The following is a 14,543-nucleotide window of genomic DNA, read 5'->3' on the forward strand; positions in this document are numbered from 1 at the left end:
TCACTGAAAGAGCCACACTTTCTGCCTCCTGTGCTACTAATATCAATACAAAACGGGAATTATTTTAAAAGCGTGTGTTTTGGGGTAAAATTACACATTTTTTTAGAGGAATATATAACACTTTATTTGGTTTTATCTATTGACTGGCTGTAGTATGTCATGGTTGTAAATTAGAATAGAATAGACCATTGTTTCCCAAAAAAAAATAATACATTTGATTTGAGAATCAGTGCATTTCATGTCACCCAGGGTCACTTTACAGTGCATAACATAAACCACAATAAAAATTAAGCTATAACACAGAAACAGGGCAGGGGTGGTCAGGTGTGAAATGCTGTTGTAAATGAGGTTTGAGTCTGACTTTGAATTTTGAGAATGAGTCCATTTTCCCGTTGTGTCCAACATTAACTTTAGGCCTTTTTCTTCATTTATGTCTGAATTTCACCTTTTGGTGTATTTTAAAGAGTTGTGCCACAAATTATTATTGATGGATGAGAAAAAAAAAGTTTGTGCGCATGTAAAAAAAAAAGAAAATTTATAATGTTAAAAAATAAACTGACATGTTTCCGCATACCCCCTGAGAGGTGTTCAAGTACCCCTAGGGGTACACATACCTCAGTTTGGGAACCACTGTAATAGACCTTTATTGATCTCCAAAGGTGAAATTCACACATTGCAGCAACACAATAGAAAAACACACAGCAAGAATGAATAACAATATAGGATAATATCGCAAATGTACGACTGTGGGACGGACATGAATTAGAAAAACATAACTAAACACAACAATGTGCAAATGACAAATGAAGGAATGGCATTTTATTTCATTTATTTTTAGCTCCAAAATTGATTTACGTTTATTAAAACATTCACATAATCAGAAAAATGTAGTCAAACAAAGATTTTTTGGTTACTTTTTTCCTTTTTTAAACAACCTTTAAAACGTACGTGTTTAGGCTAGCGTTTAATGGTTTAAATACTCAGATATCTCAATGCTTTTACTTTTGGTTTTAGAAAAAATATTATGTCACCAGTTTCTAAAAAGAAAAATAAATAACTAAATAAATGAACCATCATTTATGCGTTATGTAAACACCCATAAGTACATTATATGTTTGTTTGTTTTTTTAATAACACCATTTTAGCAATATATTTAATAAAAAACAGTGTTTTGGTCATTTCAGCTGCAGTTGCATTGTTAATGCGCCAGGGGTGCGCAAGTGAGCACACTCTTAGCCCCTCCCATATCCCCTCCCACTGGCTCCTGGCCCGCCCACATCCTGCCCCTGTTCCCCCTCCCCTCTGCCCCACCCTGCCATCTGGTCCTTTTCACACAACCAGTTACACACGCACACACACACACACACACACACACTGTCGGGAATCTTTTATGCTCATTTCCTTTCACAGAGAAAAACAGGATGAAGGGGCTCTTTCAGACCCAAGGTTACTGTGGAAACCCCCTTATTCTTCTTCTGTCAAACTCTTTTGCTTCGTAACACACACATACACGCACGCACACAATTATATAAAGCATGACAGAATGTTGGGCATTTAAAGTTTAAAGGGAGCAGAGCTACAGCTGTCCTTCTGTCTGCCTTGGTTTGGCCTTCTGTTTACTTTACACAAAAGACTTCATCCTCCCTCTCTCTCTCACTCACTTTTTTAGCTTTTTAAAGTAAACTTTCTATGTCTTAAGACTTCAGATGCCCAGAGTAAAGCTGGATAAACCCTATTGGTCTACATTTGTGTTGGCATGATGTTGCAATAAACTCCATCTCTGGAATGCTGAATGGAAATAAAGTAAATCCAAAGTTATATAAAGTTTAATAGAATGCCGTTCTCCTCTCCAGCCACCAGGGGGCCTATGCATTACCCTGTTGATGAATTAAATGTACAATGGAGCAGATTAGCTCCAAGTTTTTTGTGGATATGTACTTGGATTGCGTTTAGCAGACAAACTTATTGCATGAGCTGTTATTTTCCTTTTAGTGGGTTCAAAATAAGCTGATCTTCACAAGCAGAGAGCGATGATGAGAAAGGATGACAATGGAACACATGTAAAAACTGTATGAAAGTGCTTTCTAGAAGAGGACTGAAAATACTCTATGTCTAGGCTCATCACTGTTTAATACTCTCAGGTTTTTTGTGTTTTCAACTTATTTTGTATTTTATCAGACTCTCTTTTTTTTTTTTTTTTTTTGCCTTTCTCATCATGGCCACACATCACATCACCTCTGACACAAATTTTCTCCTTTTATGGAAAGAGTGAACGGTTTGAAATGGGATAGGAGGAGGAGTGAAGGACAGACTCAGGTCTGCTGACTGATAAACAGACGCCTCTTTGTGCAGATAGAAACCGGCACATCACACACACACACACACACACACACACACACACACACACACAGATCACATAGTTACATATTGACAAAAACTGATACGGAACTTCCTGCTATCCACTTAATTATAAACAGAATTCAGAACCACACGAATGTTTTCCTCTAACTCTCTCTCTCTCCTTTTCTCTTCCCTCAAATCATCTCTCAATGCCAAGCAGCTGTTTGGAGGCTCAAAGGGGGGAGGTGTTCCAGGAAGAGTGTGCGTGTGTGTGTGTGTGTTCATACATATTCTACCATGTGTGTGTGCGTGGTCACAGTGTTGTTCTGCCTCAGTCATTGTGGGGGAGGACAGGAGATGACTAAGTGGAACTGGGTGCAGTTTCTTATAGGCACCACTAGGGGTGCCATGAGCCCACAAATGAAAATCAGATACATGTGTAAAAACCACAAAGCAGCCATTTTACAATCTGCCCACCAGACCCCATTTTATGAATCAGCCATGACGTCAACACAGCTACGGTGATGTCTATTGGCTGAAGCACAGCTGGCACTGTAACGCTGTGGATTTACACACACACACACACACACACACACACACACACACACACTGATGCTCACTCACTGGGGCTGCCTGTCTGCCACACACACAGTGACCCAGTGACACGATACCTCTACTAGGTCACTATCTATCTGAAGCTGGAATTAAACTTCATAAATGTTATTTTGGATCAATAATATCTATTAACAATGATTATGTTATGCTATTATTGATGTTAGTTGCCTGAGTAATATTTTTGAATTTTAATTTTATTTCGGGAGTTTTCAGAAAAACAAAAACAGATCAAACACTCAAATGTCTAATTCTTCGGGTGAAAGGTTGAAGCAAAAGCTTATACTGTATCTACCCCATCACAAAAACTAAACTGAACAAAACAAGGTACTCCAGATAATATCACACACACACTCATTTTTTACAGTACACAGTCAATATATATTCTGTGCAAGTTACATATATATCAAACATATACACATGAATGTACATGACATGTACATAATATTAATATTATACTATTTCATATCTACGACACAAATTTCATCAATTAAATGTAGTGTGGCAATATATAAATGAATAATATTCTCTATCACAATATATACCTTTTATTATGTTTATTCATTATTAATATATTATATACCAATATAGATTATTGCTGCCCAATCTTGTACTTACTAATGATATTTGTCTTAAAAAGCTTTTTAAACTGGTTTATGTTGGTGCTTTGTTTCATTTCAGCCTTTTAAAGTGTTTTCTTTCTTATGCAGATGAGGCATGTTGAATTAAAGGTGAATGATATTCAAGAAGGCATGTAATTCCTCTGTCTTTTAAAACGTTTAGCAGTTGTCTCACTCGTATCATTTCCCTCCTGTTGGTTTAAAAAAGAAAAAGAAAAATTAAACTGCTGTTTTGGGCTCTTATCTCTCTCTGTGTTGTTAATTTGTGGGAAGCTGTTATCTGCTTTTTCTCTGAACTGAGCCGTGACAGTTTGAGTGAAGATATTTCTGTGGCTTCCCCTCAGATGTACTGATTGAGTTTCTGTGTGCGTGTGTATCCTGCTCTCTGCAGGGACTGAGTGAAGTGTTGGACAAACAATGGTGTTTTTGTCATTGGGGATATACACACATCACTTTATACGGATGTGCTGAGCTGATTCTTGAGACACAAATGATGATGGTGATGGAGCCTTTGCTGAGCCTTATTCCCTGTGCTGCAGTGGGATTCATTGAGACTGCACTGCCTGCTCTGTGTGCTCTGGATGAATGGTTAAATAGAGAAATGAGGAACTCATTAGGAGCCTGGTTATATGTTCAACTGATAGGCTATTCGCTCTGAGACAAAGAACAGTTTAGAACACAGTGGTGAATGAGCCTTTGTTACACTATGTGTCAGAAAGAGGAACGTCTCAATTCATTTTACAAACTACAGGTACAATTGATCATGATACTGTGTATTATGAAGCTCATATTTAGGATAAATGGTTATATGATGGATTCTATCTTAGCAACTGTTAAATAATATCTTTTAAGGTCTTGATATTTACCTCTTAAAGGGCTCCAGAAAGTTATGCTGAGGTTCAGGCTCACTTGTTAGTCTGCTGTATTCCAACTTTTATAGCAGGAGTCTGAAACACATTCTGGTGCTGGGGTCCATATAGGAACAAAAGAGAAACAGACTCAATGACCATTTTTATCAATCTTGTGATCATATCGAGATATATACCGAGGGGTTTTCAATCTTTTTGGATCCAGGGACCCCTTAACCTTTATCAAGGACTCCCTCACAATCCTCACATCAATTAAAACCATTTATTGCCATTTGTAGCCTTAAATGCAATAGGAGTGATGTATTTTTTTGAAAGTTTCTACTTAAAAATGTAAGAGATTTGTTTTAGAAATTAACTTAAAGAGTACCTGTGCTAGCCTTTTATGTTATATAAAATGTGTTTGATGTTTTAGCAATAAACAAAATATATGCAAATTCATTAAAAAAAAAATAAAATTGGAAATTTTTGCACAATTTCATAGTCATAGAGATGGTGATTGCACTTCAGTGATACATCAGTGTCATGTCCAGTATCCATATACTGTACGTGGGAAGTATGTTTGTTTGGTGCATTGATACCCATACAGTATGTGGTTATGCACTTTTGTAATGATATGACATGAATAATGGTAAATAATAATAATATTTTCATGGACCTCCAAGTTACGGCTCCAGGACCCTAGTTTGAGAACCACTGCTCTGCACCAGTAGTTCTCAAACTTTTTTAGCTCAAGTACCCTCTTTCTTTAATTTCTGAATCCATGAACCCCCTTTGTCTGACATTTTGCTTAGAAAACTATTTAAAAGTAACTATATAGCATAAATATGGAATGAGCGAGTGATGACACATATTTTAAAGAATATATTTTGTAAATAAGGGGAATAAAATAATAATAATAATAATAATAATAATAATAATAATAATAATAATAATAATAATAAAAAAATTCCTAGTTTTAGTTTGAGCTCAGATTTTTTTTATTTTTTTTTACTGCATTTTAGTTGAACTACATTTATTTCTTTCAAAGTGAAAGTATAGAAATACAGTTGTTTAAAAATGGTTTAATAAAAAAATAATTACAATTTGAAAAGTTCAAAAATCTATTTTAATTTTTTCGAAATTTCAGGTGACCCCATTTAAACTCTAGGTGACCCTACATCAGGTCCCAACCTCAAGGTTGAGAAACACTGATTTAGTTTCTTCTGAATAGATGTATTTCTATAGTTTTTATCATTTCCGGTCATCTCACGCCTGGGATGAGACCAATACTGACACTTTATTTGCCACCCCTACACATACCCTCATTTGAGAAACACTGCTCTGCACTATACATAAAAAAAACAGTTGATCTGCAAACCATTTCACACACTTTAGTATCTGAAGTGTGTGAATTTTTACTCTTACATCCATGTTTTTCCCGTCATCATCAACATCTTTTGCAAACTAATGCCATGGGCCAAAATGAATGATCTGATGAGTTGACCGTCCCACGAGCCTCGAGTTTGACACTTGTTCTACAGGGAAACTAATGGACATTACCAACCTTGGTAGCGGCTGGCTGGCTGGCTGTGTGACATGAGGATGACTTTAACGTGTGTTGGGATTTGTGGCTGTCAGACACACAGTGGCTAATAACATGAAACACACTTGTGGTGTACAGCTAGTTGACACACTGCTGTGTAAATTGGCCCCGACATATTCTTTGCAACTCATGTTTTAGTGCTGGGGTCACCAACATGGTCCATGTGGGCACCAGGGCGCCCGCATGGACCATGTGAGGTGCCCTCAGGAATGTTCTTGAACTCTTTTCACCCTTGAGCTCCATCTAAAATCGGATTTACTTGCCAGGCTTTAAACCCACACAGATAAATGCAAATAACAGATGTGGTCAGTGCCTTAATAGAGTTGCATAATGCTGCACTTTATACGTGAGACGTTTATTTTCATTGAAAGCTTGTGAGGTGTCACAGATTTGGGATAGGGGTTGTGATAATGTGTTTTAAAACACAAAGGGGTTTTTGTAAGATATTACATTGATAGTTAAATTGTCGTTGTGGCTTGGCTTCACAAATGAAGATTTTTAGATGAACATGAATTGAATGATGAATAAAACAATTGCTTAAATTAAATTAAAACTTGTAGTGAAAACGTGAGTATGTAGTGTTTTTTAAACTGGTGGCTTTGTGGATTATTCACTAGCTTTGAAGCAGCTCACAGTTTCAGAAAAGGTTGGTGACCCCACTTTTAGTGGTTCAGGAAGAAACATTGTTCAGATCTTTTTGTTGTTGAGGTTGGGGAGCACATGGGGCGAAATAGGCTGGAAGCTGCTGACAAGGGGATAAGAGTCTGCAGAGTTGTTTTGGTGAGGTCCTGATTGAGCATGGACGGTAGCTGCTGTGAATGCCTTAATATTCATCAGTCACATTTTTTAATGATTGCATATTTTTGAGACAGTCTCTTCACTTAAAGTCAGTCCTCACATTTGCCACTTGGAGGAGAGAAAAAGACAACCACTTTTATAACTACAATATTTATATTTCTTGAAGAAAATGCAAGTGAGATTGCAGGTGCTGGCCGGCGTTGCACTGCATTATCTTAGCATTAGTTGCATTAGCATTAATATCAGCTAGCATTAGCATTGGCTAAGATTAACTAGCATAGCATTGAATTTAGCCAACATTGGCCTAGCAATCGCATTGTCCTAGCAGTAGCATTAACCGAGCAATAGCTGAACACTAGCAATTAGGTTGAAAAAAGTTTAAATAGTTGAAGGCACTAGCTGAACATGTTAAAGGTTGAATGGTCAAAATCAGTTGAAGAATGACTGGGGAAATGTATTTGTATAGCACATTTCATGCACAAGGCAACTCAATGTGCTTTACATGATCAAAAAGTGCAACAGAAAACATTCTCAGCTTAAAATCAATAAGAACATTTAAAATCATCAGTAAAATCAATTTAAATCTTCAACACATTACATCAACAACATGACCAAAAGTCTCTCTCTCAATCATATGCAGTAGAGAAAAAAAGTGCCTTTAACTTTGATTTAAAAATGTTCACATTAGATGCTGACTTCATCTCTGCTGGCAGTTTGTTCCACTTCTTTGCAGCATAACAACTAAACGCAGCATCACCATGTTTACTGTGAGCTCTGGTCTCCACTATCTGACCTGTGTCCATAGATCTGAGAGACCTGCTGGGTTCATACCAAACCCATTCACAGATTTACACATCAGCAGCAAAAGTTTAAAGTCTATTCTGAGGCTGACTGGGAGCCAGTGTAAAGATTTTAAAACTGGAGTATTGTGCTCTGACCTCTTTGTTCTGGTTAAGACCCTAGCTGCAGCATTCTGAACCAGTTGTAGCTGTTTGATGCTTTTTTGGGGGATTCCTATCAGAAGACCATTACAATTGTCCAATCTGCTGGAGATAAAAGCATGGACCAGTTTCTCTTGATCTTTCTGAGTCATTAAACCTTTTACAAGTTGGAAAAGCTAAAATTTCCAATATAAATGAATGGGAAAGAAAACATTTAATAAGTCAAAGTTTAAAAGTACAAGCATAAATCTCATGAACTTTCTGAAATTTTAATAGCTTATTTGTCAAAATCAGACAAACGTGTAGTAGTTAAAGACGACGGAAGAACAAATGAATAAAAATAGTGAGGATGTTTCCTGCATCCTCCAATAATTGATCTCAGATAATTCAATTGCTTCCTCTTATCACATCAGATGTCATGTTCACGCATGATCTTTCACGGCCTATTCATATCTAATGCATGGAGTCGTTCCTGTTGTCACACTGATGACCTCTTCAAGCCTGTTTGTTTGTGCCAGAATGAATGGATTTCATGCAGATGTGTGTAAAGTGAATGCAGCCTTTAAATGACCTCCAGCTGACGAACGTCTGACCACATTTCAAAGACTTCCTCTCACCAGGCATTCATGCCTAGTATCAGTCATTTCACATTAGTTGGCTTTTTCCTCAGGCCTCTGATGAAAAAAATCCCAACACATCTATTAAATGAGAATCAAAGTGAATGTGATGCCAAGTCTGTCAGCTTTTATGGTCATCATATTGTGCCTCTGTCCATCTCTAATCTACTTTTTTCTCTACAGAGCCCAGAAATGTGCTGTTTTCTAGTAATTAGCGTCTCCAAGTTGTTTCATATTAAAGTGAAAAAAAGGGTCATGTGAATTATCCTGAAGCCCTTCTTCTCTCCTTTCTTTCCAGCTAAGAAGGAGCAGGATGGTGCAGAAGAAAAGAAGCAGATGCAGAAGAAGAAGCTGAAGGAGCTGAAGACTCTTGATCCCAAGACTTCCCAGAACCTTTGTATGTTTAATGCCAATGTTTTGAAGACGCATGAAAACCATTTTGCTTTCTAGCAATGAATACAACAATGTGTTATTTGCTCACACAGCCATTTTCCTGGGATCATTCAGAGTCCCTTATGAGGAGATCAAAGACGCCATTCTGCAAGTTAATGAAAAGGTCATCACTGAGTCCATGGTTCAGGTGTGTAGCTAATATCTGTGCACCTCATGCATTCATTCATCCGTCTCTTGTGCCGATTGTGGGATAAGAAAAGCCAGCGGGGTTTTTTTTTATTTTATTTTTTTTTTTTAATAGTTTTAACCTGCAACTGTCAAAAGGTTTACGGTTTGATGCTGTTTGTTGTTTCAATTCCTTTTCTCCTCTTGGATCAAGCTTGAACTCAAGCTGCCTCTCTTTGATTCATTGTTTATAGAATCTGATCAAACAAATGCCAACATCAGAGCAGCTGAGTAGGTTGGGAGACATGAAGGACGAGTATGATGACATGGCTGAGTCTGAGCAATTCGGCGTTGTGGTAAGAAAACTGAAATGCACAAACGCAATAGGCAACATTGCCAAATGGATCTTTTTGTTTTGCTTAATGTGTAAAATGTCCATTGTGGAATGACTCTGGGATGACTGGCCACGGATAATGCAGGCAAATTGATTTGACTTGCATTTAAGTTCCTTTTTTCAGTCAATGTTTTAGAAAGATTATTAACCTGTTTTTAAACACTCTTAGCTTTGTTTAACTATGAAAGCTGTGAATAATGGATCAAATCTATCTTTGTGAACTACAACTGTACACGCATGCACACGTCTACCAGCCGGCACCCCCCCTTTGCTCTTGTTCCTCCAGATGTCTGGTGTGAAGCGGCTGATGCCTCGTCTTGAGGCCATCCTGTTCAAGCTGCAGTTTGAGGAGCAACTGAACAACATCAAGCCTGATGTGGTGTCAGTGACTGCTGCCTGCGAGGAGGTCCGGAAAAGTGAGACCTTCTCCAAGCTGCTGCAGATCATCCTCCTAGTGGGGAACTACATGAATGCTGGATCTCGCAATGGAAAGGCTTTTGGCTTCTCCATATCGTACCTTTGCAAGGTGAAATATGGACACCAGCCATAAATAAATGAAGTGTATTTTGTGATATCCAGTTGTGTTCAAGGTTGGACCACATCAGAATAAAACCTTAATTTGAACAGTATTTCATCAGGGTTAAGAGTGTAAGAAAGAAATCAATGCTGCATTATCGCGATTATTGTATTTATCCCAAAAATTTCCAAATCGATTTTTTTTTTTTTTTAAATCATGTTTTTTAACGAAAAAGCCATTTAATTGCGCTAACATATGAATAGCACATAAATGTCCAGTCACTAGGTAGATTATATTAGATAGACTTTATTAATCCCATTAATTAATCCCCAATTCCAGTAGCATTACAGAAAGAAAAGAAAAGCAGCAAACAGGGTTGAAATAATATATAAATGCAGAATATAGAGAATATATGAACATAAAAAAACAGAAATGAATAGAAAAAAATGTCCATTAATAAATAATAGGTAAACAGTTTGGTGCTACAGACTACAACTACTGCTCATCCTGAATGCATTTCAGCTTGGAAGTTGATTGTCCTTAATTTTCACAAAACATACTGAGCACTTTTATAGATGTATGTGGTTACTTTTAAAAAACAATAATAATTTAAGAACTTAACAATACAAAAATCGCTTGTAAAAGCAAAAGTTAAACTTTAAAAAAAAAAAAGAATTTTGACGGGTGGTAAACATGCCACTTGTTTTTTGAGATTTTTACAGTTAGTTAACATTTACCTGTTCTCGCAAGTTAAAAAAAATTAAATCAATTGTCTTTCATGCCATTCTGTACTTGTAAAGGTGAAATTTGTAATTATTGATACTACAATATTTTGTGGATATATTGTATCGTGAAAATTGTTTTCACGTGTAATCACGTGCAAGAGTCTCTCTCCCTTTACAAACAGTTGAAAGACAAGTTTCGAACACATGTTTAACTTGATAGATTCCCACGACAACCTCTTCTTTTTTAAATGTGAATTTTGTGTGAGCTTTTTTTCCAATGCAAGGTTCTCTTTTTAAAAATTCTCAGGGATTCATTTTTGGTTGGGCAGGTTGTTATTTTATCAAACCCACAGGTTTGATAAACATTATATTTAAATTTTTGCAGTTGCACTTTATTTTCAATACAGAAATTTCTTTTTACTTTGTCAATTAAAAGAAAGTACTTGCAATAATCAAACTAGTGTCTTTTTTTTAAAAAAAAGCGGGGAGAAAATTGGAATCAAAAATCTAGTTTTCAAAGTAAAAATCAGGATTTTGTTTTGAGCTAAAATGGTGCAGCCTTACTATAGTGTACTCGTGCCTTAGTTAGCCAAAATTGCATGTACCTGGAACCTGCATCCACACAGAAAGGTTCACCCTCCACCCTAGAAATGCTAACCACTTCAGCTGTGCGCTGCTTTTCTTAAACATGACTGTTATGACGTTTGACAACAACACCAACACAGGGTTTAGACATGGTGTTTTATCAGTGAAATGTTAGTTTGGAGTTATCAGTGTTGTTTATGATGCCTTTAAATGTATTTTGAGTTCATATTAATGCAGTACTTTAGTTATCCTGCAAAACAATTTATGACCCTTTTTTATTTAATTTCTTTTTCAATGTGAATTTTTTTTGGAGGTCATTCAGATTAAAATGTGAAAAATCAATACAAAGGAAGTCCATTAAGTGTTTTAGTAGGGGTTGTTTTTAGGTAAGTGCCAACATGGTGAGAGAGACTGTCAGAAGACCTCGTTCTAGAGCTGCTGACATAAGACATTTAGTTGAACGTCACAGTCACAATTGACACACACAATTTTTTTAATAGAGTTTATTAATCGGCTTTTGTCAATACTTTGGTTCATCAGCTGCGTGACACCAAATCAGCTGATCTGAAGCAGACGCTACTCCACTTTCTCGCTGATGTTTGCCAGGAGCAGTATCCTGAGGTCATGAGCTTTCCTGAGGAGCTCATTCACGTGGAAAAGGCCAGTCGAGGTACAATCCATCCAGAACCCACTCAGTGTGTGTTGTTGGATTGAATTTATAGCATGAATATATTCGTACCCTGTCGCAATAGCTTTTATGGTCTTTGCAGTCTCTGCAGAGACGATTCAGAAGAATTTAGAGATGATGGGACGTCAGATCAAGAACCTGGAGAAGGATCTGGAAACCTTCCCTCCTCCTCAAAATGACAAGGACCACTTCGTGGAGAAGATGTCTATATCCTTTTTTTTTTTTTTTTTTTTTTTTTTTAATAAAAGTTCATGACAAATTTAATGTTTTACTGTTTAAATATGATAACCTAATCACAACACTGTTGGCCAGGGTTGGTGTCAATTACATTTTAAAATTACAATTACATCTTCAATTATCCATTTTTTCCAATTACAACTACAATTACAATTATTTTTCCCCTGAACCTCAATTACAATTACATTCTCAATTACTAAAGTTAAAATTCAATTAATCACAATTACTGAGCCTACCTTCATCTTGTGTTAGCTTTCTGTTAGCATCTCTAATGATAACAGGTTGGTTTGATGCGTGTCTTAAATCAGCTGTAAAATACAGAATTAAAATATAATCATCTAATTTATTTCTCATCTCTTGGTTACCTTGTTAGGCTTCCTTATCCATGAAAATATTGGTATTAATACTTTTGTTAAAATGATCCTCAAGAGAACTGATGGTAAACTTAAAATGAAACATATTTTAATAAATGTTAACTACAGTATGTATGTGTAAGCCATAAACTGTAGCATGTTTCAACAGGTTTGTGTTTAATTAAATTGTAAATGACAGTTTTTATCACACAATGTTTATGTTGATTACAAAGTCATTTATATGAACTCAATTACAATTCAATTACGACAGCAACATATAACACAACTTTCTCATGTCCTGTCAAAATAAATGTGTACACCTTGCTGTTCAGAATGTACCTTGACGTTATGCCTTCACAGCTTTGTGACCAGCGCCCGTGAACAGTATGCGAAACTAGAACTGATGCATAACAATATGGAAAAGCAATTCTCAGACTTGGGAGAATATTTTGTCTTCGACCCAAGGAAAATGTCTGTGGAGGAAGTGTATGGGGACCTCAACACCTTTATCAACATGTTCCAGGTGTGTGTGTGTGAGATTTAAAAAGTTTGTCTTACATCTGTGTGTTTACCTGTGAATGAACAATGTCACCTTTAAGTCCAAAAAAACATTCCCGTGTTTGTTTGATTTTTTTACTCTTTGCTGACTTGTGTCTAAACACATTGTTTCACAGACATGATGCACAAAGGCTTACTGTATCAAAGGCGGCAGTTAAAATGCAAATATTAAACCAGGTGCCAGCGCACCTGTTGTATTGCCATAATAATGAAAGAGGGACTGCATTACATTGTAAGTTTACACATCAACTATGAATGTGAATCACAGGTGGGTTCTTCCACCCTCTAACTTGTTTTACTGGTTAAAGAAGGCAGCAGCATTCCAATGTTTTTCACACAGAGAAACTTTTATATGTATGCCACTGTCCTAAATATAAAAATGTTTACACATGTATATATACTTTATTCTTATTCATTATCATTTTTATTTTTTACTTATACATAAGCATTCGGCACCTTATCATTCATTTGCACCTTGTTATTCAGTTTACCTTACATCCTTCTTGTTTTCTGCACAGGTCTAAGTATTATTATTAGAGTTGCTATCATTTATTAATATTATTTTTGTGTCTTTAATTTCCTTGATATGCCGCTCTTTGCCTTTCTAATTACCCCACAGGGATAAATAAAGTTTTTCTGAGTCTGATTCCTTCAGATCCACTTTGTTTGTTTTTCAAACATTAATTAAATCAGTATATAAATTGGGTAATAACTTTTTTTAATTTTTTTCTCCAATGCAGCAAGCGGTGAAAGAGAACCAGAAGAGGAAAGAAGCCGAGGAAAAGATCAAGCGGGCCAAGCTGGCCAGAGAGAAAGCAGAGAGAGAGAAGGAGGAAAAGATGAAGAAGAACAAGCTTCTAGACATCAATGCAGGTCACAAATATTGGATCATCTTTTTTTTTTTATTATTTTTTTCTCAAATATTGGATCATCTTGTTCTCAGGTCTGAATGAGAGGCAGTGGGATGTCACACATCCTTCTGTATTTCCCACAGTTTCCATTTGGGGGCAGTCAGAGTCCACGTTTCTGTGGTGTGCCGGTGTGTGTGTTTGTGGTTACATCTCTGTGTGTCTTAAAAGAACAGCACATTATTATTATTTATTGACTAGAGTTACTTTAATGTGAATGGCATGTTTTGCATCAGTAAAGAACAAATAATATATTAAATAATATATATTAATATATATACATATATTGATATGTATACACATATGTTATGTATTAAGAGGACTAATATTTCAGTTATTTAAGTACTGTTACTTGATTGAAATTGTACAAGTAAGTCATACATAAAATACTAAAAAGTAGCTCAATTAAATAGTACTCAAAGTGAAAGTTATTAGTTACTCCCACCCCACGTTCATTTTTGGTAATAAATCTTGCCACGACTCCCTTACATACAGTAAACATGTATAAACTTATAAAGGAAGAGACCAAATCTTGCACAATTGGAACTTCACTAATGTTCCACAAAGGCATCTGTATAAAATAAAAGGTTTGTCAAAATTTTGAATTTAAAAATGAAAAATAAAAAAATAACACCAATGAA

General features: G+C 36.1%; 1 protein-coding gene across 2 annotated transcripts in view; it reads left to right on the plus strand.

Moving 5' to 3' along the window:
• Positions 1-14,543, plus strand: part of diaph1 (diaphanous related formin 1) — a 143,204-nt gene that overhangs the window by 106,191 nt on the left and 22,470 nt on the right. For both annotated transcript variants that reach the window (XM_028459881.1, XM_028459882.1), the window contains exons 19-26: positions 8,678-8,776; positions 8,865-8,959; positions 9,192-9,293; positions 9,618-9,857; positions 11,699-11,828; positions 11,929-12,053; positions 12,795-12,959; positions 13,735-13,867. In XM_028459881.1, coding sequence (XP_028315682.1) covers positions 8,678-8,776; positions 8,865-8,959; positions 9,192-9,293; positions 9,618-9,857; positions 11,699-11,828; positions 11,929-12,053; positions 12,795-12,959; positions 13,735-13,867 — 1,089 coding nt within the window. The remainder of the gene's footprint in view (positions 1-8,677; positions 8,777-8,864; positions 8,960-9,191; positions 9,294-9,617; positions 9,858-11,698; positions 11,829-11,928; positions 12,054-12,794; positions 12,960-13,734; positions 13,868-14,543) is intronic.

The sequence above is a fragment of the Gouania willdenowi genome, chromosome 10, assembly GCF_900634775.1.
Source record: "Gouania willdenowi chromosome 10, fGouWil2.1, whole genome shotgun sequence".
NCBI lineage: Eukaryota > Metazoa > Chordata > Actinopteri > Blenniiformes > Gobiesocidae > Gouania > Gouania willdenowi.